This window comes from Peromyscus californicus, unplaced genomic scaffold, assembly GCF_007827085.1.
Source record: "Peromyscus californicus insignis strain IS unplaced genomic scaffold, ASM782708v3 Scaffold_14__1_contigs__length_90479793_seg_2, whole genome shotgun sequence".
In the NCBI taxonomy this organism is placed as follows: Eukaryota; Metazoa; Chordata; class Mammalia; order Rodentia; family Cricetidae; genus Peromyscus; species Peromyscus californicus.
In genome coordinates this window covers 18,297,318-18,321,464 of record NW_026294436.1, presented here as the reverse complement: position 1 = coordinate 18,321,464, position 24,147 = coordinate 18,297,318, and the positions used below count along the sequence as shown (strand labels likewise).

Sequence of the window (24,147 nt, the reverse complement as noted above, 5' to 3'; positions counted from 1 at the left end):
TGTGGGAGCCAAGGGAAGGAAAAACGGGCATTTTCCCAAGTCCCCTCGGGCAGTCTGGGGCCTATCGTCCAAGCCTCGTTTGCTTGATGATAAGATTTGGCTTTGTTTTTTCCCCAGGCCCCAAGGGTATATGGCACAGGAGTCCTGGCCTCGGCTCTTACCCTTCAGCAGCCCAGGCGGGCTCCTTTGAGCAAGACTGTGGCGAGCAGGGTCAATAGGATCAGTAGGAGAAAGACTCAGGTCTTCTCCTTGAAGAGGACCTGGGATGTGCTGCCACAAACCCCCACCTGGTCCTCCAGTGGGTGCCACTGTGGTGGGCCAAAGTCCCTGTGCCCGCTGGCATGGGTACTAAGGGCCAGTCTTGAACTCAGAGTCACGGTGGGCTGCTGCGGCTCACAGGGAGCCCTCATTTTTGATCACCTTAGTTCACTGTGGCCTGAGGCTCGGTCAGCACATCTCCCAGTTGCAATGGGAGAGTTGTGAGTCTCCAGGCCCACAGGTTCCCCGCTCCCATTTGGAGTATTTAGTCCATGCTCTGACTCGGAGGAGAAAACAAGATGCGTGCCATGGGCTCTGTAAGGCTGTAGCAGAGCCTTCCCTTCAAGCTGCAGTGTGTCCAGCAGGGCCAGGCCAGCACTCTGTCATTCCAGCTGAAAGCTTATCGTGTTCTCAAGACCGATTCACGAGTGGGTGACCTGTCCGCAGGAGGACTTACCCTGGTGTCGGGTGCTGTTGCTGATGTCTTGAAATTCTTAATTTTTGAACAAGCTCACTTCATCACAGGGCCCTGGAAAGGAGGCAGTTTTTGTTGTCTGCGCTTACCCTGATGTCTTTTGCTGTTGTTTTTTGAAATAGGGTTTCTCTGTAACCCTGGCAGTCCTGGAACTCACTCTGGGCCTTGAACTGAGATCAGCCTGACTTTGCCTCCCACATGCTGGGATTAAAGGCGTGGGCCACCATGGCCGGCTCTTTTTTTCTTTTCTTTTAAGTTGAAACGTGAACACTATAGTTTCTCCTTATCCAAGGAAGCACTCCTGGACCCACCACAGATACCTAAAGTCACAATCCACACATGCCTATGATCAAGTTTAATGAATAAATTAGGTACAGCAAGAGATGAACAACAATTGATAATAAAATAAATGATCCTGAGTCTGTACAATAATAAAAATGATGGAGACGTATATTTCAAAAATAATGTACTATTCTCAACCTTGTCCCTTTGTGGTGAGACGGGATGATACCACATCTGTGTGATGAGATAAAGTGAGATGAATGACCTGGGCATCGTGACATGGCTCTAGGCTCCTATTAACAGAGGCATTGGAAATGATGAATGTTGATATGACAGCTGAGACAGCTCCAGGGACTGGTGGGTGGGTAGCACATACACCGTGGACACACTGAATAGAGGGATGACCGGCCTGGGTAGTATGGTGGGTAGCACATACACCGTGGACACACTGAATAGAGGGGTGACTGGCCTGGGTAGTATGGTGGGTAGCACATACACCGTGGGCACACTGAATAGAAGGATGACTGGCCTGGGTAGTATGGTGGGTAGCACATACACCGTGGGCACACTGAATAGAGGGATGACTGGCCTGGGTAGTATGGTGGGTAGCACATACACCGTGGGCACACTGAATAGAGGGATGACTGGCCTGGGTAGTATGGTGGGTAGCACATACACCGTGGACACACTGAATAGAAGGATGACTGGCCCGGGCAGAACGGCACAGGCATTCGTCACACTACTCCAAAGGACATGTGATGTGAAAGTCGTGAGTTATTTATTTCTGAAATTTGCTGTTTAATATTTTTGGTTCACAGTTGGCCGTGGGTAACTGAGACAGCCACCACAGACCGAGAAGGGACTGTCATTGTTCTACAAAGGATGAAAACAAAGGAGGTGCTTATTAGTTGTTTGTACATTTAGATACGGTCCATACGTTCATTGTGATGCTAACGTTGATGCACACCCACACACCACACATCCCTTCACAGTCTGACTCCCAGGAGAGCCATGCGTGTGTGTGTGTGTGTGTGTGTGTGTGTGTGTGTGTGTGTGAGAGAGAGAGAGAGAGAGAGAGAGAGAGAGAGAGAGAGAGAGAGAGAGAGAGAGCAGTGCATAGCGTTCACCTCTGAAGGACACAGACAGTGGTCTGCTAGGGATGCACTCTGTTCCTGTGGCTGCTGCCCATGGCGGTTTGCTTCCTACTTCAGAGCTAGGCTGGGGGCAGACGGGGTCCTCGAGTCCCCTGGTTAGTGCCTTGAGCACCAGTCAGGTGCTTCTTCCTACAGGTTCAGATTAACACCTCAGATCTGCTTAGGACTCAGGAAAGGAGACTCCTGTGGAGACAGGGAATGTCTGCAGTAGGCATGAGGCGAGAACCTGACCATGGAAGACCCTGAAAGTTCATCCTGTCCACCTCCTTCAGACTGGGCCACCCTATCTGTGCTGCTGAAGCCAGGAGAAAAAGAAGGTTATATCCTGGAAACGTGGGCCACAGAATCCATATGCTCTCTAGGTACGTCGCCCTGGGACTTGTCTCTGGTTTTGCTTTGTCGCCTGAATCAAGGATCCTGAAGTTTTTACCCAGGACACTTGAATTCTTACCCAACAGCCCAGGTTCAACATACCCGGAGCCTGGGAACAAGCCTCAACTGCCTACTTGACAGAAACAACCAGCTTTTCCAGTGTCCTCAGAACAAAGGCCACAGCCTGGAAGCAGAGGACACGTCTGCCCCCTGGTGGTCAGTCACCAAATCATCACGGTGCCCTCTGGGGGCAGGATTTCCCTGGACAGCAACTTTGAGTCCTCAGGAATATAGCAAGCTGTCCGTCGCCCCAGGCCTTGGCCTCGCTGCTCCCTCTCCTAACGTGCCCTTCCTGTAGCCCATCCTGTAGCTGTGAGCCCAACTGTCACCTCCACAGGAAAGCCCCCTTGCACCCCTTTGTCTGAAACAGCACCTCATTGCGGTCATCTGTTCTGCTTCGTGCCTGCTGCCTCTCTTTCTCCAGATGTCCTTTGGGAGAAAAGGACATGTGTTATCAGTGTCCTCAGTGCCATGTACAGAGAAGGCATCAAAAACACTTGCTGAAGAAGTCAACATGTGTGTCTGCAGCAGCAAGTGGGACTTAGATGCATCGTCTGGTCCTCAAACCACAGTGGGATACGGGGGACTTTGGGACCGCTGATCTGGCAGATGGGCACACTGAGGCCTGGTCAGTTATGGGAGCTGTTTGAGCACCTGGGAGGCAGGAACAACAGCTTCCCGTCTTGCTTCCTCACTTCTTCCTGGAAGAAGCCGCAGGAGGTCTCAGGCCTGTTGGCTTCTGCCTGTCAGGAGGAGTGAGTGGTCCATGTCCTGGCTCCTCCGCCTGGCTGAAGCAGAGCCACACTGTCAGCGTCATCCGAAGCTATAGGTCCGCAGCGCTCAAGGGAGCAGCCTGTCTGCAGAGATGAGCAGGACTGTGTCAGGGGAGGGGAGGCAGAAGGTATGAGCCATCGAGACTCCTGTGGCGCCTTCTCTGGGGCCAGGATTTGCCTGGGACACTCTCTCCTGCTGCCCTCCTGGCTTGGTAGGGGCACGCCGGGGACTGGTGGGGTTGAGCTTGGAGTGAGTGGTCTGCACACAGCTGCGGGTAGGAGTCTGAAGGACGAGTCCAGGAGTCAGCAGCACCTGCTCTTTGGCTGGCCTGGCGAGAGCTTGATAGAGTCCACAAGGTGATTCTCTACGGTGCCTTGGTACTAGGGAGGAAAGAGGAGTCAGTATTCACAGCCTGCGGTCTAAAGAGCCCTGACACTTGGCTTCTCAATGGGCCCGGGAGCTGGGCATTCTGTCTTCCTTCTGTGATATTGTTGGGAAACTGAGGACCAGAAGAGAAGACCGTGCCTTCCAACCTTCTCCCTTCCCTCTCTGTCCTGCCTCTTTCCAGGAGTCCAGAGTATTTCAGTGGAAGGATTATAGGATCTCAGGCACCTGACTTCTGGTCAGGTCTCATAACTTCCCATTCCCCAGAAGGAACAATTGAGGTGAGTGACATTTGGGCTTGGGCAGAGATGGACAGCTAACCCCTCATCTCTGATGGATACTCGTCCCCACAAACATTTCAATACCCCCAATATTCTTTGTGCCTGGGCCCTTCCTGTCTCTTATGGCACCTGGAGGAGCCCAGCTGGCCTCCGTCCCCATCCCAGCTGTAGGGAGACTTGCCCTTCCAGTTCGGTGTCTCCATGCCACTTTTCTCCCTCTCTGTCAACTATCCAAACCCCTGTCCCAACAAACACCCAGAGAAGGCCCCTGCCCACCTAACAAGCCCCTTCGTGCCTGCCCAGCTCTCTTTCTAAGAGCCTCCCATCCCTTGGTTCCAGGGAAGGCCAGGAGTTCCTCAAGGCCATGGATTTCTCTCTTCCTTTTTTAAAGACAGGGTCCCCCTATGGTTGGAAATCACAATCCTCCTTCCTCTGCCTGGGTGTTAGGGTTACAGGCTCTAAGGCCACGGGTCACAGAGACAGAAATGCAGCTGTTGCTGCTTCTGGATTTATTTTTATTTTTTAATTATGTGTAGTGGTATGAGCCTACATATGGGCATGTGCATACAAGTGATGATTCTCAAAGGTGGCCCGAGGTTAGGTGTCAGACCCTCTGGAGCTAGAGTTGTAGACACTTGTGACCCACCGGATGTGGGTACTAGGAACGAAACTGGGGTTCTCTGGAAGAGCAGACGTGCTGTTGACCACTCCTGCTTCACTCTTTTCCCCTCAGGTGTCACACTCCAGAGCCAGAGTGCTGTGAGGCCCCATCCCGAACCCCCACGTGACAGCTCGGGAAATGTTTACAGGATGGGACAGTTTTCATTTTATGCATGGGGGAACAGGCTCAGGTCAGTCATCTGTTTTGACAGGTATGCACACAAAGCTGCTAGCCCAGGACTTTATCCAGGTCAGTCTGACTGCAGACACCGTGTCTGTGACCTCCAGGCCCCGGCTCAGTCTCCTGCACAAGTATCAGGAACTGTGGTGAGCTGCCAAGCTCTCCTTTTGCCGAGAAAGGATGTTAGCAAGAACAAGCATCCCTAACAGCCTCACAGGATGAAAGTGACATCATAGGAAGGATATACTTTAACTCCAATTAATGGGAAGGAAAGGACACTCTCCCCTGAAAGGGCAGATCATGGCCGTGTATGTACACTGGCAGTAGGCTGGGGAAGATTCCTTGTGACTGAGTGTCTGGCAATAATTGCGCCACATTATCCTGATAAGTTGTGATCAGCCGTCCTGGCTAATGGTACAGGCATGCTCACCTGCATATTCGGAGCCTGCTTTGCTGACTGTGGCAGAGCTACACTCACCGACCATACACTAAGTACTCCTGCTGTTCTTCCTCAGGAGGCAGTAATGGCTGGAGGCTGACCTGAGGTCCAGGCTGGGCCGTGCGAACGGAGAAAGCTCTTAACTTTCCCTTGCGCAGCTGCTGGAGGCAAATGTTGTCTGTCCCGCGTCTTGGGACCTTCCCTTCAGGACAACATGGGTCATGCAAGTCAGTCAGTTACCCACAACGAGGTCAGGATGATGGCAGCCAGCCATTTCCACCTAGGGGATGCCTCCAATCTCCTAACCATTCCTTGCTCATATCCTCCACTTAAAATCGTTGCTCTGGCAATGATCACTTTTGTTTGTTTGAGACAGGGTCTCTCTATGTAGCCCTGACTGTCCTGGAACTCACTGTGTGGACCAGGCTGGCCTCGAACTCACAGAGATCCGACTGTGTCTGCTTCCCGAGTACTGGGATTAAAGGCGTGTGACACTACGCCTGTTCCCTTCTCTTAACTCAGGGTGGCAGGACAAGGTCGCCAGATGAACCCCACGTTGTGTCAAACTTTCAAACTCCACGTTGTAACACTAAAGTTCTGCCATTAGCTGGGCATGGTAGCACACACTTGTGACCCCAACACTGTAGAAGTGGAGGCAGGGGACTGTGAATTAGAGCTTAGTCTGGACTGCAGAGTGAGACCGTGTCTCAAAAAACAAAATTAAAACCTATAGAAGCAAAACCCACAATTGTGTCTCGGTGGCCTTCAGTGGCCGCTCCCGTCACGTGGGCTGTCTGTCACTGGGCCCCTTCCCTGGACTCCATCACCAAGTCCGCTCCAACCATGCAGAATTGTGTTGCAGTCACTCATGTTCCTTGTCTTCCTCTTGAGTCTGAGGATCCCCAGCCGCCTGCACAGTGTCTGGGACACACGCCACACTCAACACAAGCTGTTGACGTCATCACATCGAAGCGCCTGGGTCTGTTTATCTTTCCGATTGGAAGCTGTCAGCAGCTCCTATAAGCTGGAGATCCCACTTGACTTAATGCAAGCTTGGCTCCACCAGACTTCTGTCCCACAGTGAGGACTGGCTTAGAGACCACTTCTCAAATCCTCACTGAATTAGAATCCCCAGGCACCAGGCACAGGACTGACATTTTAAATACTCCACAAGGGATTGTGATAGCTGGCCAGACGACGAGTCCAACCCCTTGCTCCCAGGTACTTGATGCTTCCGGCATCCGTGGCACCAGAATTGCTGAGCCCATCCAACTACTAAATAATTAAAAGGATGAATACTCGCATCCCCTCCGAGTCCTTACCTACACCCACATTTTCTTCCTTGGGAGATCCTGAGGACCTCTGCCTAGGGCAGCTCTGACGAGTTCCACCACCACATCACTTACCCTCAAGAGTGCCCGGCTGGCCAGAACCTCAAAAGCTTGTACCACATTGATGTCATTCTTGGCACTAACTTCAAAGTAAGGCATGTCCTTCTCTTTACACCATCCATGGGCCACCTCCTGGGACACCTGTGGGAGAGAAATGATCACTGTGTCCGTATCGCTGTGGCCACAGCCGCGGTCCTTGTTGCTGCTGTGGTTTCGGTGTGGCTTGTTCCCTCCAGAACCCGTGCTGAAATTGCTGAGGATAAAGGGGGTGAGACCTCGAAGGGAGACTAGGTCATTAAGAAGAACTAACATGGCACTAGGAGGATAGCTTAGTGGGTAAGAGTATTCCATGCCTAAGTATGAGGACCTGAGTTCAAATCCCTGACACCCACACAAAAGCTGGGTATGATCATAGATGCCTGAAATCCCAGGGCTGTGGGCCAGAGACAGGTAGAGCCTGAGAAGTCACTGGCCAGTCAGCCTCAGAGACATGGCAAACTTCCAGTACCACGAGAGACTCTGTCTCAAGGGAACAAGGACATTCATGACAGCGCAGGACAGCTGATGGCCTCCTTAGCCTCTGCCCATGCATGGACGTATACTCCTTTCTCCACACACACACACACACACACACACACACACACACGCACGCACGCACGCACGCACGCACGCACGCACTCATGCCTGCTCCCTATACGTGCATATACATTTCAAGAAGAAAAGATAAAAAGAGATCAGCACCCAAGGGAGTGAGGTCTCTTTTTTGTGGGACTGAGAGCCGTCTGTCAGAAAGTGAGGCCACCCCTCAGCTTTTGACTCTCTCCCCTTTCTCTTCCATTTCCTGCCGCCACCACCACCCTCCCTCCCAACCATCACCCCAGCCCCTGTGATCATGGCCACCACCCCTCTTGATGACTGAGAGCCCCTCCTGTGTCTGCAGCTCCATAGTTTATCTTTTCAGTTCCTAACATGAATCTGTGAGGTGGGTGTTGCCAACGCCATTTTACAGATGAGCACCTGGAGCCATGGTTCTCAACCAGTGGGTCCCGACCCCTTTGGGTTGAACGACCCTTTCACGGGGGTCACCTAAGGCCATCCGAAAATACAGATATTTACATCAAAATTCATAAAAGTAGCAAATTACAGTTATAAAGTAGCAACAAAAATACTTTCATGGTTGAGGGTCACCACAACATGAGGAACTGTATTCAAGGGTCACAGCATTAGGAAGGTCGAAAGACACTGACCTGGAGAATTACCTTTGCCCAGGATACACAGCCTGGGCAGGATTTGGACATGGACCTGGCAGAATTAGAGCCCGCTTCACTCTCTGGCTTTCTAAGTTCTGGCTAGAAGCTTCCTCCCAACATTGGCTCCCTCTTCAGTCCCTCTAAAGGAGATGGCCCCAACAGACACAGGGCAGGCAGGGTGGGAAGGGGGAGCTCCCTCTCTGCCTCCCTGCCGACTGAGCAGATCTGTGCCAGGAGGGACTCTTTTCCCTAGGGGACAGACCCTAGGTAGAATAAGGTTATCCTTATTCACTGTTAGGCACATCATCACATGTCAACTTACTTACCTAAGGCCCCCACTAGCTATGAGATGGATGCTATTAGCTTGACTTTAGAGGCAGGAACACTGAGGCTCAGAGAGGTTCAGAAACATACCCCTGATCACACAGCTCAGGGGAGGCAGAGCATGGATGCAGGCCTAATGTAGCATTCCCCTGGCATCTGAATTGCCCCTGGAGGACTCTTTGTGAGAACCTTGATCTTCTTTACTGTTGCCCCCATGAGACTCCAGGTTCCTCCAGTTCAGGCTGAGGACCTTTTTATTCTCAGCCCCTATATGTGAGCGAGCTAAGAGAGGACATTGCTTCTAAGTGCAAACAGCTGGATGCAGCTGAGGGCTGCTGGGTATGCCCCACATCCTTCTGAATTACTTGAGGGGTGACTCGTACCAAAGAGTGTGATGTCTCACTAGTTATTTTAAGGGGAAATTACTATGTATCTTATATTTGCTGTGGCTGGTACTTTAACATTATTTAAATTTATTTAAGGGGATCAAGCTCTTTTTCCCAGAGAAAGGACCATTTGTGCCTTTTCCTAGAACACAGGGCAGGCAGGGGAGATGAAAGACCCCCCTTTATCACACTGTCTCCCCGTGCTTGAAGGTTCTGGGAACACCTGTCTTCCTGAGATTATGAAGTACCATTGTTGTCCACTGTCTCTCTGGTTCCTGCCCTGCTGGGCTCAGGACTGGCAGGAATGCCCAGTGGCTCACGTCTTCTTTACACAGTGCCTCTGTTGACCACCAGCTCTGGCATTGTAAGGTTCACAACATAAGACTGTGGTCAGCAGAGCAAGAATGTCCAGGCTCAGTCTTAGCCTCTGATGCCTAAGATTTTCCTGCCTTTGGGAAGAGGGACCCCAGCATTAGTGAGGAATAGTACCTCCTACGGGACAGATGCATGGCCAAGATCTGTAAGCCATCAACAGTCCTCCTAGATTGGGGCAAATCCTAGAATGTTTAGAGGGAGACTTGGGACGTCTGTACTAGTAACATGCAGATAAATGATCATTGGACGTTAATACCTTAGAAGCCCAGGACTGCATCCGAGGCTGATCACTCACTGAGGGAGCTTGGGAGACATGCCATTGGTTGCAGCTGCAGCGGCAGCTCTGCTGTCCCTTCAGTCAGCTCTGCTGTCCCTTCAGTCAGCTCTGTTGTCCCCTCAGTCAGTTCTGCTGTCCCTTCCCCGAAGCAGCAGACCATGCTGGAGGTGTCCTCCTGGTAAGACCCACATTCATCTTATCCCCCGTCCCCTTTCTGATGGGTCTCGAAAATGACTGAGCAGAATCTCCAGAGCATCAGTCGAGACTATGCTCCAGCGGCCTCTTTCTGGGTCTCCAGGCCCGCCCCCTACAGAGGGCTGGCTGGAGAGAAGCCATGGAACAGCACTTTTAGTTCTCTCTGCCAATTCTAGCTGTGATTTCATGACTTTGAAGATCATCTTGTCTTCTATTTATGAAGTATAATAGTTATTTATAACTTAAGCTCAGAGAACTCGAAAAGTAACTCCAAGACGTGGTACCTGGGGACTACTGTTACTTTCACAAGTTTTGCTTTTGCTTACAATGGGCTGTTAACATTTGGTTCTGCTCACTCATTGAGAACCAGTGTTTGACAAAAACTAGGCCAGATTGCAAAAAAAAAAACAAAAAAAACTATAATTTTTTATTTATTTTACAATGTATGTGTGTGTGTGTGTGTGTGTGTGTGTGTGTGTGTGTGTGTGTGTGTACAAGTGTGGACATCAGAGACAAGTTGTAGGAGTCAGTTCTCTCCTCCCATCACATCTCTCCCAGGCATCAAATTCAGGTAGTCAGGCTCTGTGGCCTTTACTGCTGAACCGTCATGTGGGCCCCTATCTGCATAATTTTGGTTTTGATGCATTCTCCTTGTATATATTTAAAATGATTGTTATATAAATTTAAAATTAATATATCTGGGAGCTGGAGAGGTGGTTCAGCAGTTAAGAACTTTTGCTGCTCTTGGAGAGGACCTGGGTTTGGTTCCCAGCACCCATATGGCGGCTCAGTTACTGACTGTAGCTCTGGTTCCAGGGGATCCGATGCCGTTTTCTGGCCTCTGCAGGCACTGCATGTATGTGGTGTGCTTACGTGCATGTAAGCAAAATACTCATACACATAAAATAAGAATAAATAAAACTTGAAAGGAATCAGCATATCTGATACTAGTTAGTAAACCTCCAAGAATAACCAACAGTATTGTAGGAGACACCATCTCAGTTCCATTAGGGGTAGGTCAGAACTCACATTTGGGCGTGGAGTAAGGCATTAAAGTTCCCGGAAATAAATCCCCCACAGCTCAGATGTTAGAGCCCCTTTCTCATGAACCAAGATTTTCCACTGTTGACTTCTGTGGAAGGGTTGTTTTTTTTTTTAAACGAAGATAAGCCAGTAATTTCTTTCAAATTATTCTGGCTATATGTGTGTTTGCATATGTATGTGCATCTTTATTGTAGTAAGATACACACCACATATAACTTAATATTGTAGTTATGTCTAACCGTATAATTCAGGGCATTAAGTATATGCCCTACTGTTGTGTGACCATTGTCATTCCTTGAGTCCAGAATTTCCTCCTCCCCAAATCTAGCAATGTACTTTTAAACACTTATTTTCCTTTAACTAAGTAGGAAAAACTAAGCCAGGTGGCAGCGGCACATGCCTTTAATCCCAGCACTTGGAAGGCAGAGGCAGGAGGATCTCTGTGAGTTCGAGGCCAGCCTGGTCTACAGAGTGAGTTCCCGGACAGCCAGGGCTGCACCGAGAAACCCTGTCTCAGAAAACAACAACAACAAGAGTAGGAAAAGCTACTTTTCCAGACCTGTTCCTAAGGAAAACACAATTACAATGTTTCCATCAACCCTCAAATAATACAGAGAAATCCATCTTCTGGTTTCCATGGCAGAGAAGAGGTTGGAGTGGACCCGGGGCATACAGGGAACACGGTGGACCATCGGTGGGCCATCGCTCAGCTGGGACGTTGAAAGAGATGGTGCCTACTCCCTCAGCTTTGTTCTAGAGAGTGCAAGCCTCCCTGGATACAGTCACTTGGCTAGTCTTTATTTTCCTCGTCCCAACCAGGGGTTAACAATCTCTTTGCTAAGTCGGCATCAGAGTAAGGAGATGTGAGGGCAGGAGCCGCCGCTCCTTAGTTCTTGGCCCTAACAATATGGGGTCTTTGTGGTAAGTCTCTCCACTTTCTCCTCCCACTTCCTCTTCCCTGAACTCATTTCCTTATTGTGCAGTACCTCTTACCTCTGATTCCTAGGCCACCTCCCTCCGGACCTTTCTTCTGGGTCACCTTGCTCACAGACAAACTCCCTTCATCTTCCCCAAATCATCCTTTATCCACCCCATCTGGCTGACTTCTGTGTCTCTGGCTTCTCCTTGTGTCTCCATCTCCTTCTCACCATCCCCATCGAGGGCATTCCCTTATCTGCCTCTCCAAGGATGATGTAGGTTTGCCTAGCGTCTCGTTGCTTCTTTCACCCCCTTATTCTTCTTCTCTAAAGCAAAGCACACACACACACACACACACACACGCACACACACACACACACACACACACACACACACACACACACACGCACACACACACCCGGCTTGGCTCAGACTTCTGTCTTAGGAGTCATCACCCCCCTTCACCCATCCAGGCGCCCCCCAGTCATTGACTATTCACAATCTGTTTCCTTTCTCCGTCAACACAAGGCTGCCACTACTCAAGGGAGCCAGAGTTCCTTCTCCGCTTCTCCATCTGCTTCACAGAATCAGGTCCGAATACAAACCTAGTCTTCCTTTTGGTGACCACACCTTTCTCTCTTTTCAACTTCTGCATGCCCATCCCATCCTGCTCTCTAGTATCTGATGCTCCAACTACCCTGCCCCCTTTCCTTCAGGTTTCCTGGGAGCCTTCCCACCCCCACCCTCTGATTCTCTTGCTTGGAAAAGCTGCCATCCCAGGTCCCTTGTTCCTAGCATTTGCTCCAGCAGGGCTGTTGAAACACACCCCAGTGATGCTCCTTCAAGCTCAGCCTCCTCCTTCAGCTGAGCCTTTCGTATTTCATCAATTCTGGTCCGTCCTTCCTCCAGCAGCTCATCCTCTCGTGTTTGGATTTAATCAATTATCAGAACCCAGCCCTGAATTGTATTAATTTGGAGTGGATGAAATTTAGAGAGATTCTAAATGGCCCACCTTGACTGTGATTCTTAGGCCTCCTTTTTGGTTTCCTTCCTCACTGGAGGATGGTACCTCTTACTTCACTGAGAAAACTCTGGCCCCCTTTTCCTGAACTCCCTTAACTTGACCTTCAGATACATGAAAGGAGATGTTAAAATGGATGTTTAGATCTCAGCCTCGTAAGCTGGTAGACTTCAGATGTGCAGTGGGATGGTCTTGGGACCACACATGTCTCCAAGGTTTTATGACGAAGAATCTCTCAGATGACACTAATACTCACAACATGGACACAAAAGGCTTGCAAGGGAGGATTGGCTAGTACTCTTTTGAAGAAAGCTGTATTGTAAACATAATTACACCTGCCTCCCATAGGAGTCAGAAGAGGGCCTTGAGGTTGGTGGTAACATATGGCCTCTGAAGCCTGGTGACTGTGACAGACTGGGGTCTGGCACATACCTGCAGGTTCTCAGGTGAAAGGTCATGAGGCAGAGAGAGAACTGGCTCCTGAGAACATGGCCAGAATGCCTGAGTATGCCTAGGCTAGGCGTGGGTTCCACAGAGGGGCAGCGGGGTTGGAGCTACCAAGAGGATTGATTGAAGCTGAAGGAAGAAAGCAGATTGCAAGAGACTTGTTTCTTCTGGGCACCATGGAATGTTGCCCAGTTAGGGGGTCTGAAGGACCCAAAAGAATGATTCACAGAAGAGGGGCCTTACCACACCTGCCAGGCCGGAGAACACCAAGGTATACGACGAAAGACCCACAAAACAAGGACTGTCCTGTTCCATGACCGCTTCTCAGTCTTCCTGCTTCACTCCAGACAGGATTAGACCCCAGAGCTCCCATCTGACCTAAGCAGGTGGGGACTGGACTTGCAAAGCTGTCAATGAAGTCCCCACTGCAGCTGGTCCAGAGCGGGAAGAAAGGGAGACTTGGGTTCCCGTCTGAGACAGGATGTTCCACGGACACGGAGTTTCCAACCTGAACTGGCCACACAGAGCGGGAGACTCGTCTCCAGTTCACACTTCTGCCCCGTAGTTTTGTTCTTAGGTGTCCCAAAGCTTGCCGGTTCCCTAGCTGCTTCAGGCTGCTCTCCCAGCTTCTCAGATTCTGGATGCCCAAGTCAAACACATCTTCCTCTCTGAATAGGGAGCTTCCTCTCTGCAGGTGAGTGCAGTTGGAAGTACCCTTCTGTCTCCTCCCTTCTCCTGACCACCCTGTACTTCGCAGTACTAAGTTTTGGTTCATTTCTCTTGCGGCTTTCTGTTTGAACCATGGTGAAAACAGAGTTCCATCACAATGACTCAGTTCCCCATCTACGCTTTTCCATTAGAAATACCGAAAGAATGTGGTTCTAACGGCTCCTTTGGGTGTTATTTGGGCTTCAATTGGCACAACATACCTTTGTCTCAATTTTTACAAATTAAGACAACCTCTATTCCTTTTTTTGATAGCAAGGAAAGGTTGGGAGAACTTTCCACTCAATAGCCCTGTGATGGCTACTACCCACACAGGTGGGGCTACTGCCAGCATTGGGGTAGACCAGTTGTCAAAGGTTCAGCGACTCTCCTGGGTATATACGACTTAGTGAAAAATTATTAATTGCCTAGGAAATTTGTAGATCTGAAAACTGATACCTTCAGATCCCTCTGTGACTCTAGGCAGAAATACTGTTCTAAGACTAAATCAGGTTCCTCCAAGACCTGACTTCTGGCTCCTCTCAGGTCCTAAGTCTCCTACTTCCTGTTACTTGTGTCTCAGTTTACATCATCCTGTTTCTTTAGCCTAGAACCCATTTCTTCTAAGAAGCTAGCTCTCTGTTTCGGACTTAGACATCCCTTTGTTCTGATCTCCAAGTCTCCAAAGTGTGTGACTATCATTGCGTTTGCCACATTGTACCATAACTGTCACTCTTAGACCGTGGAGTCCTTGAAGGGGGGACTCTGTCAGCACTGTGAGGCCTAACACAGCATCTGGTATGCAGTTGTTACATAGTTTGTCAATGAATGAATGAGTGAATGAGTGAATGAACTCACAGTACCTTCCTGTCTTCCAGATCGATTTTGTTCCCAAGCACCACCATGGGGTATGACCGCTCCATGGGGATGATCTTTGCCAGGACGTCATCCCTCCAGATACCCAGGGCTTCAAAGGACTCTGGATCAGTGACATCGAACGCCAGGATACAGCCATCGGAACCTTTGTAGAACGTTGATACCATGGAGCGGAACCGCTCTTGACCACCTGTGTCCCAGATCTGGAGGGGAAGAGCAGCGCCCCACAGGCTCTGATGAGTGGCTAAAGGGAAACCTAGCAAAGCTGTATCACACCAAAAGCTTCCTTTCTGGGTGGGGAAAGCCTTGGTGTAGGTGTGCACGGCCCTTCCACACCCAGACAGTGCAGCCCTCCCACTCACATACACCACCACAGCTCTGAGCTCTCACTCTCTAGGCTATCAGGGCAGGGGTTGTTACCTCATCCCCCAACAGTAAGTGTCTTTTGGCTTTGTAGGTCACCTGTCTCTGTTACATTATTCACCTCTGCTATAGTAGGTAAACAAGCGGGTGTGTCTGTGCCCCAGAGAAGAGACTAGAGTTAGCCCATGAGTTGAACTTTGCTGGTATCTCTCCAGGTCCTCTGAACTTCTAGCACGCTTTGCTATGTAAGTGGGTGATTTTCAGGTGTGTGTGTGTGTGTGTGTGTGTGTGTGTGTGTGTGTGTGTGTGTGTGTGTGTTTCAGAGACGGAGGGGAGTGCTCACCTGGAGCTTCAAAGTTGTGTCATCCAGTATGATAATTTTGGAGAGGATGCTGGCCCCCAGTGTGGTCTGGTATTCCTCAAAAAATGTTTTGTGTACATATTGGTGAAGGAGAGAGGTCTTTCCCACACTAAGGAAAAAAAATCCACATATGGTAAATGCATACCTATAAACACACACACACACACACACACACACACACACACACACAGAGCTATGCCGTTGTTAGGACATTACCATGCTCTTTGCACTGCAGCCCTTCCTCGAGTCTTTGAATTATTATTTTTTTAATCAAAGTTGGAGTTTAGGAACGGACTTTGGTACATGAGTGACTTGAGGCTGGAGGAAAGACAACAGTACACACCCCAGGGTGGGCTCAAGTGTCTCAGCAGAGAGTTGCTCAGATTCTGAATTTCTAGTGTCAATGGTCTAAGAGACCACCCTTTGGGGAGCAAAGGATTGGGAACAGTTTCTAGGAGCAAGAACCAACCAAAGTGAGCAGTTTTGGATAAGGTTGAGTGTCCCCCAACAGTGCTCAGATTTTTGTTGGGTGTGGCAGGCCGTGGGAGGACCCAGAGATGCTGAATGGTTACATAGCCAGTTATCACACAGCTGGACCCAAACCAAGAATCTTTTCCCTTCCTTGAAGTAGGATGCACTTCGCTGCCACTCTGACTCGGGAAGGGTCCCTTGGAGGTGGGAGCACAGCCTGGAGGCCTTATGCTCCCAGGCAAAGCTGTTTTCCAGCAAACTCACCGCAGCCGGGCTTGGCTTACCCAAGAGCGCCAACGATGATAAGTTTCAAGTCCACTTTCTTTCGGGGATTCATGAGCAGCTTCAGAGCCTGTGGGCAAACAGAAGTCATTTTCACACTAGCTAGCCTTGTTTGTGGCCATTGTCACTGAGGCTAAGCCTCCCACACCCAGTCACTGCAGCCCTCCCACGTACCCTCCAGGACACCTTCCGAATAGTATTTAGCATGCTGTGACTCCTTTCACATCTGAGCTCTGTTTTCCTCTGGTTTATCAGGATCTCTGTCCTTGGCTAAGGACTCCAGTGAGGCTGTTCTGAAGGACACACACGACTCAGCACCCTGTACACACCCTCCCCTTACTTTGTCTTGCCAAAGTTGCAGATCACTCACCCCTCAGCTCTTCAGAGTCCTGCTCTGGGAGGTAGCCCAGAGTGCCAAACAGCAGGACAGATCTGAACAGAGACCTCGTGCACACAGCACAGCCTAGAGCCAGGAATGGAGGCCAGTGTGGGAAGAGGGGATGGGGTGGGCAGGACAAGGGGTCCATTGTCAGGACTGCCTGGAGCCTTTGGATGGACGAGAGCCCCTCCCCCAGGCAAAGTATGCCGTGCGTGCAGAATCACCAGGCTCTTCGCTGAAGCTGGAGAGGGTGAAATCAGTATATGTTTCTGGAAAGCTACTTGGCAGCATGTGTGGCGAGTCTCAAAATAGGCCTGACCTCTGCTTCTAGGAACTTTTCTTATGGAAGTCACCAGGAACTTGAGCAAAGACTTCAAGAGCATCCTTCCAGTGCTGCTTATAAACACCCACTGGTGAAGAAGTAGTTAGGCCAGGACACACGACGAATTACTTCGTAGTCATCAGAATGGAGTATTTGAAATACTTTATTATATGTGGGAAAATATTCATGCTCTATAATTTGACTGAAAAATTGTTGCTAAATTATGTGTGTGCAATATCGGCTAAGTGTCGACTACTATCACAATTGCATTAATTTTTTTTTTCAGTGTTGGGGATTGAATCCAGGGCTTTGTGAATGCTGGGTAAGCACCATATACACAGCTTCCATGAAATACAGAAGGTATACATTGCAATATAGTTAAATCCAATTAATACCTGTACCACTGAATATAAACAAATGTACCCCTTTCCTGTGAAGAGAACACATGCACGCCCCCGAACTTGACACTGGGAACATCTAGGATGAAACGTGTAGGACCTACTCCAGGAAACATCGGGGAAGAAGGAACAGGGACGAGGACACTAGAAAGTGTTCCCAAGACACAGAAAAGGTATGGTGCTGACAACATGGCGAGCCTGAAGAGGTGAGGCGTATGGTGTCTAGGGGGTGATATTACCTAGAAGAGAATGAAGTAAGAAAATTCTGGGGATGGAGAATGGAAAAGGTGATCGATTTGCTTCAGGGGAGCAAGACCGAGGTGGATTATCCCATTTCATTCATTCAATCAATCAATCAATCATTATTATTCTTCTAGCTACTTGGCAACAATTCCCCGTCTCCCAGGGATGTAGAGGCAGGGAACTAAGGATACTAACCAGGGTTGGCATACTGCAACAATGTTGCTGCTTACAAAGGTAAGCAGCTAAGAAGTGGCTGAGAAGTCTTTGAAAGGGGCGGGCCTCTGAGCATCAGTTATCTCTTCTCAAGGGGCCTGAGAGCAACCGAGTGCTGTTTCCTAACACTTTGGTGCAGTGTGTTAACTTGTCTTAAAAGACCAATACAGTATCTTAAAAGGACTTAGAGTTTCAAAATGGAGGCAGAAAATGGAAAAACTCCAGCAATGGCCGAGCACCGCCAGTGGGTTGTACCATCCTTTGTGCAGCAGGCTAGCCTCACCATAGCCTTGAGGTGAGTGCAGACAGGGCTCAAAGAGCCACTCCACTGGGGATATGGCTCAGTACTACTACAGTTCTGGCTTAACTTGAACAAGGCTTCCATCCCTAGCATACAAGTGTGATGTGGGGTGGGCGGGGGGCGAGTCACTCATAACTGATATATCATCACACTGTGATAACTGGATGAGCTAGTGCTTGAATGGAAGGCCAGAGAAAGCTCTTCCGTGCCGTGGTGCCTTCAGATCTCCAGAGTCTGAAGCCCTGGTGTCTGTGTCCATGAACGTATAGGGCACTGGGCTCAGATTTGTGCTCGACAAAGCCTTAGGCGTACTGGGAAAAGGCAGCTAGAGGGCTGAAGAGGCCCTGTTAGAGCAAGGGACCTGGGGTTGCTGAGCAGGAGCTGTATGTGAGGGACCCACACTTCAGTGGACAGGTGTCACGTGGAGGTGAGGGAACAGACCATACACATCGCCAGGGTTTGCCACACTCTATATGCTGACATTTGTTGGTCAGACATTGTGCTGAGAGCTTTGAAAATATGCAAACAAATAATAGCCCACTGTGTGGGTTAAATGAATTAGTGTGCTATTGTGCTTGGTGTACTGTTGTGATACATTTACTGGCACAAATTGAGGGTTTTTAAGAGTGTTAAGGTCTTAAAGTACTAGCTGTTTTAGGGTACACATAGTATCTGTGGGGTTGCCACTGTTATTATCTCTGTTTCTAAGAACTAAATGTTTCCAGAAACTAATTTAGGAGTTCCTAACAACACACACTCGGTAGTGGGGGAGCCTGGGTTGGAGCAGAGATTTGGATCCAGGCCCAGCTCTAGAGACTGCCTGTGGTAGTTGGTACTGATCACCAGTTTGGGAGGATCCAGCATCACCTGAGAGACAAACTTCTGGGCACATCTGTGGGTGAATTTCTAGATTGAGTTAACTGAGGTGGGAAAATATGCCCTAAATATAGAGGTACCATTCCACGGTCTAGGATACATGGACATGCGTACTGAATACATACATACATACATATGCTTATGAATACAGAGAACACAAACTGAGCGCCGACATCCACCTCTCTGCTTCCTGGCTGCAGATGCAGTGTGAGCAGATGCCCAGGCTCCTGCCGCTGTGCCTCCCCATCCATGAAGGACTGTTCTCTCAAACTGTGAGTCTAAATACGCCCCGATTTCCTCAAATGCTTCGCCAGGCACTTTATCACAACAGTGAGATGTACAATGAGTGCTGCTGGGGTACCCATACACCAGGGAGCCTGCTAGGCAAATACTTGGTTATAGAACCCCACTCTCACACCTTTTTGAGGTGAAGTCTTATGCCATTTCCCAGACTGGCCTCAACCCAGCAATCCCCTGCCTCAGACCCCCAAGTATCTAGGATTGTAAAAGTGTACCACTGTACCAAGAGACTTTGCCCTTAAGTGGAGATGAATGAGACTAACACAGCTTGGCCCTTAAAGGCCCCATCACAGCACATATTTGCTCTACCTGAATGTCCACCAACAACATGCTTTCTTCTTTAAAAATTAAACTAATTAAAAAATTCATATATATGTAGTATATTTACACCATTTCCCCCTACCCTGCATCCTCCCTCCAACCCTTCCCATGTTTCCAACCCTGTCCCCATTCCTTCTCAAATTGATGGTCTCTTTTAATGGCAGACTTTCTACACAAATGCCGGTCCATATAGATTCTGAAATATAAGGTCATTTAAAAAAGGATAAAGTGATGGCGCACGCACGTGCACACACACACACACACATACACACACACACACACACACACACACACACACACACACACTTGAAGTAAAAAAGAAGAGGCAATCTGAGCATTTAACAGAGTGAGATGGAACCAGATTATCAGGAACAAGTACCAGCTCACCGAGTGTGTCTCTGTGTTTAATTCTACACATGTGTGCCCCAGAAACACACAGATAGAAACATGCCATCTAAGGAGAGACAGAGAAAGGAGGCAGAAGAGACCACGAGTTCTCATTCTATCTCAAGTGTCCATATTTTAAAAATGTATTCTGCAATCTTAGTTTCTGTAACTTAAAAATATCAGAAAAAGACTTAACCTCTTTTTTTTTTTTTCTCCCTCAATCCCACCCTGACTCAACCTCTCTTTACAAAGCATGTGTGACTGGGTGGCTGCCCAGAGTCATCTGAGTGTGATTTCCTATTTGGATGAATCACTGTGACTAGGGTGGAGGTCGGGGGTGGCTGCCTCATACCAGGCGATGACCGTGACTTCTGGGGTCAGAGAGCCCTCTCTCTTCCCTAATCTACCCATCTGCGACCTTGATCCCTGAGTATTACTAACTTTTCTATTCTCTCCTGGATAAAATAGACATGACTTATGACTGTGGCTTCCTCTGAAGATGGCATGCGTGTGTCATGTTATGACAGCATAACAGGATCCCAAAGTTAGGGAAGATCCGGAAAACAGCTGAACACCTTTGTGGGGTGAGGGCTGGTGGAAGAGGTCCTCAGATCCAGTTTGCAGAGGTTGCCACTTTTGATGATGTAAACATGTCCGCTATGGCTGGTTTCACACTACAAGTACGGAGCATGCATAGTCCTAGAAGGACCTCAGTGTCACTTGACCTAGCACTGGGCAGTGCTAGGCTCCTGGGAAACAGCCAGACATACCCTGAGTGCTTGTTTCTCTCACTGCGGGTAGTTTCTTCACCCACAAAAATGTTCAATTCCTCCGCAAATGCCAGGCCCTGGGAGGGGCGGTGTTGGAGGGGGTTTCCCTTGCCTCCTCTGATGCTTGTGACTTCTCCACCCCTTTCATTGTCCTGATCCCCTTTCCAGATGTGCCTTGGAACTGCTCTGCCACCAAAGACCCTGTACCCTGATCCCAGAAAAAACGGCGAACATTCTACGAGCCTGACTTCTAAAAATAGCCTTGATCTTCGGTTCAGCACGCAACCCAGGCTGACCCAGTTGGAGGAGCTGGCTTGGGGGCAGACAGCAGCAGGGCTCTCTGGACTACTCCCAGGATTCAGATGGTAGCTGAGGTTCCTTCCCCTGTCCTCTACCCCTGGCTGGGTTGTAGCCACAACAGGCCTTTTCAGCCTCATTCTAGTCGCTGGGGGAGCTTCAAAGAGGGAAGCTGGGGATCTCCCTATCAACAAGGCTGAGTCATCTTCTCTTCTACTGAACAGTGAGTAGCAGGCTTGGAATGCAGGACCAGCCCAGCCAGCCCAGCCCACACAGAGCGGGACTCCAGAGCGGGACTCCAGAGTGGGACTCCAGAGGGACCACCACTTCTCCAGCTCTTCCCAGCCAAAGCCCGGCCCTGCCCATTTGCTACAAAGCAAGGAAGACTGAGTTGAGCACAAGTCTGCAAGAACTCTTGAGGGTCTCAACCATCACCTTTCCACGTCCCCTCCCTCCCTCTCCCACTGGCTCCAGGCAGGACTCAGCCATAGTCTTCTTGCCTTACTTGTCCTGGGTGAGGTCTCATGTATGTCGGGGAGACCAGCGAACAGGGGCGGCTGAGAATTCCGCAGCAGGCCCAGTCTCCCTGCCCAGTATACAATCTACCCCAGATTCTTGTCTTGTCCTGTAGTGTTTCTTCTCCCTCTGACACCCCATACTACATTCATTCTAAAAAAAGGCTGAGTGTAAAGGCTTCTGTTTAGTGAGATTCCCACGGAACATGAGGCTTTGTTGCCTGCAGGGATCACTTGAGAGTTGGCCTCACCCACCCAAATCCTTGCAGGTCCAAACCTGCTTCCTCCACAAAGTACACCCACAGCGCTGCTTTCAGAAGGCTCAGCGTTCTCGTTCTTTAACTTCTTTGGGGAGGTGTTTGTCCTGATTCCCCAAGTAGACTGCCTGTACCCTAGACTGCGCCTCTTATCTCTCTGTATTCCCGTCCCCCAAAAGCATGTTGACTTAAGCTGGGAATGCAGAAACTTCTGAATAGTGATGCATCCGCCCATGTGCCGTCCATCCATGCATGCATTGATGCATCCATCCGTCCATGCATCTGTCCATCCACACACCCACGTAGTGCACGTCTGCTATGCACATACAGCACACTCTATGTCTAAGAATACTCAGAAACTGGTATCTCCATTGGCTCTTTGTAGTAGGGGATTGATCAATAAGCCCAAAGCAATCATTTTTATCAATACACAATGCCTTGCAATTCTAGAACACTTGCATTTTACAAAACGCTGTTATAGCCCAGTGGATTCTGGAGTCAGAAACTAGCTGGTGGGCTGGCAAGATGGCTGAGCAGGCAAAGGTACTTACCACGCAAGCTGGATGACCTGAGTTTTATCTTCAGAACCCATGTAAAGGTGGAAGGAGAGAACCCACCCCACAAAGCCATCCTCTGACCCCCACACGTATGCTGTGGTAAACATGCATACCCATCATGCATACAGAACATCACACACAACAACAACAACAACAACAAACAAACAAGATTAGCAGCCAGCTTAGAGTAGAACCAGGTCTGGCTGTCCAACTCCATTCATTGGCTCATGTATTATGGTTCTTTGCCAGAAGAAATACAGATTAGAAAAAGAGGGATGTTTTCCTACTTTGGGAGCTTGTCTTTCTCTGATAGCCCCCACATCTACATCCCAGAAGGCACCCTGTCTGTGTGCCAAGGAGACGCCAGATGCTGCAGGATTTCTGGCATTCCCTGCAGGTCTAGGGGGCGTAGTGCCATCCTCCTGTGACTGAGCTGCTGTGTCCTGTCTGGCACTGCCACAGAACCCCGAGCTGGGCCCCAGCTCCCTGTGACTGGGAGGGAAGTCCTTTCTCCACCACACCCAGGAACTGTCTGCAGGGCAGGGGTCTTAGGGCTGCATTAAAACCCTGCACCTGCCACATTCTGATCCCCACACCGTTGTTTCTACCCCGGACAGTTCTGGAGCTGCTGGGCACATGGAAGGACAGCTAGGCTGCCAGGACACTCACTGCCACGGCTGCACGGCACTCACCTCACACAGGTGGAAGTTCTGGGTCTGGGCCTCTCTTCCCCGGAGTGGCAGTTTCAATCTGGCCAGTGCTGAGAACGTCAGAGGGTTTGGTAAGAGGCCACTTCCCTCTGAGTTTCCCTTCTTCTCTCTGCTGAACGCAGACTTGGGAAAGTTGCAAAAGAGGCTGGGCCTGGGTGACCTCAGCCGTGTGGGTGGAGGAGGTGGAGTGGATTGGGAGAGCAGCGAGGCTTCAGAGCTGCCTGGATGTAGGGCACCAGGAATATTTACTTCATAAAGGGTTCTGGTCCCAGGGGATGAGGAGTGGCAGGCTTGAGTTGGGAACTTTTGGACAGAGGGCCTGCAAGGTGACATGTCCACTCTATGGGCTTGTAGGAGCATCTGCCTCTGTTCAGGGGAGTCCCAGGAAAGAAGTCCTTTGCTGTTTTCCATGCCCTCATGGTGCAGATTTGGTCCAGCCACCAGGGCACCAGTAAGGTTGGAAGAAGTTCTGATCTTAGGCCTTGCCCTCATCCTGCACACCCCTCACACGCTGGCACACACACAGAGAATATACACATATACATACATCCCTGCCATGCTACACATACATAACACACATATATTTTGTACACCCCCCCCACATCCCTTGTGCCACATCCCTTATATATACACTACATGTGCCCCGTTCCTCACAACTCACACTCTGTACCGCCCACCCACCCCCACTCACTCACATAAAATAAACTCACCGCCCACACCCACACCACATCAGGCTTGTAAGAGGTAAGGCATGTCCTGGCACCCCAAACCCCCACCCTGGGCCCCTCTGGTTAGGTTGTATGGCCCAACCTGAGGCAACAGTAAATTAAAATGCTGTTAGCACACAGTTAACCTTGGCATCTCATTTCACTGAGATGTTCATGGAACATGCCTTGGGTAAGTACAGCTGGTAGATGAAAGGCAGATGGAGGGAGCTTAGACATGACTCCCCAGATCTCAAGGGGTCCCCTTAAGATGTGTTTGATGCACTCCACATTCCTCACGAGTTAGGACTTTGTCTCCTTGTAGACCCAGTCCTTGGTTTGATTACTGTCCTGTCGGAACGGTCTTCCTGGTTCCAGTATCCCCCTCTGATGGGGCTTTCCAGGCACCAGATGTCTAAACCAGCCATAGAACCTTGAGTTTGGAAAGCAGAGCAAGTAGCCTTGGATCCCACACTTGGCCAGTGAACTGCCAGTATGGGTCCTATTAAAGAGCTTTTGGTGGAACAAAAACTAAAGCTTATTTTCTTGTGTCAACCAGCAAGCAGTCTTGGAAGAAGGGACCTAATGATT

The 24,147-nt window shown here is 49.6% G+C and overlaps 1 protein-coding gene across 2 annotated transcripts; it reads right to left on the bottom strand.

Annotated features, from left to right (window-relative positions):
* Positions 1-1,090: 1,090 nt before the first annotated feature.
* Positions 1,091-22,944, bottom strand: Rab7b (RAB7B, member RAS oncogene family). 2 transcript variants are annotated; one of them, XM_052736865.1, is made up of 6 exons: positions 22,835-22,944; positions 16,009-16,076; positions 15,236-15,362; positions 14,517-14,732; positions 6,727-6,852; positions 1,091-3,755 (listed from the first exon to the last, which is right to left on the bottom strand). In XM_052736865.1, exons 2-6 carry the CDS (start codon positions 16,059-16,061, stop codon positions 3,678-3,680), a joined length of 600 nt encoding a protein of 199 aa, XP_052592825.1. In that variant the 5' UTR covers positions 16,062-16,076; positions 22,835-22,944; the 3' UTR covers positions 1,091-3,677. The 2 variants fall into 2 exon arrangements, with proteins under 2 accessions (XP_052592825.1, XP_052592824.1); XM_052736864.1 differs by lacking the exon at positions 22,835-22,944 and adding an exon at positions 16,377-16,844.
* Positions 22,945-24,147: the final 1,203 nt, after the last annotated feature.

What these genes read in the sequence shown, in the direction of transcription:
- Rab7b (XM_052736865.1), bottom strand. Translation starts at nt 16,061, where the DNA reads ATGAATCCCCGAAAGAAAGTGGACTTGAAACTTATCATCGTTGGCGCT. An exon ending in ACACAACTTTGAAGCTCCAG is followed by an intron (nt 14,733 to 15,235) that starts GTGAGCACTCCC and finishes CTTCCCCTCCAG; the next exon opens with ATCTGGGACACAGGTGGTCA. An exon ending in TCGATCTGGAAGACAGGAAG is followed by an intron (nt 6,853 to 14,516) that starts GTACTGTGAGTT and finishes TCTCTCCCACAG; the next exon opens with GTGTCCCAGGAGGTGGCCCA.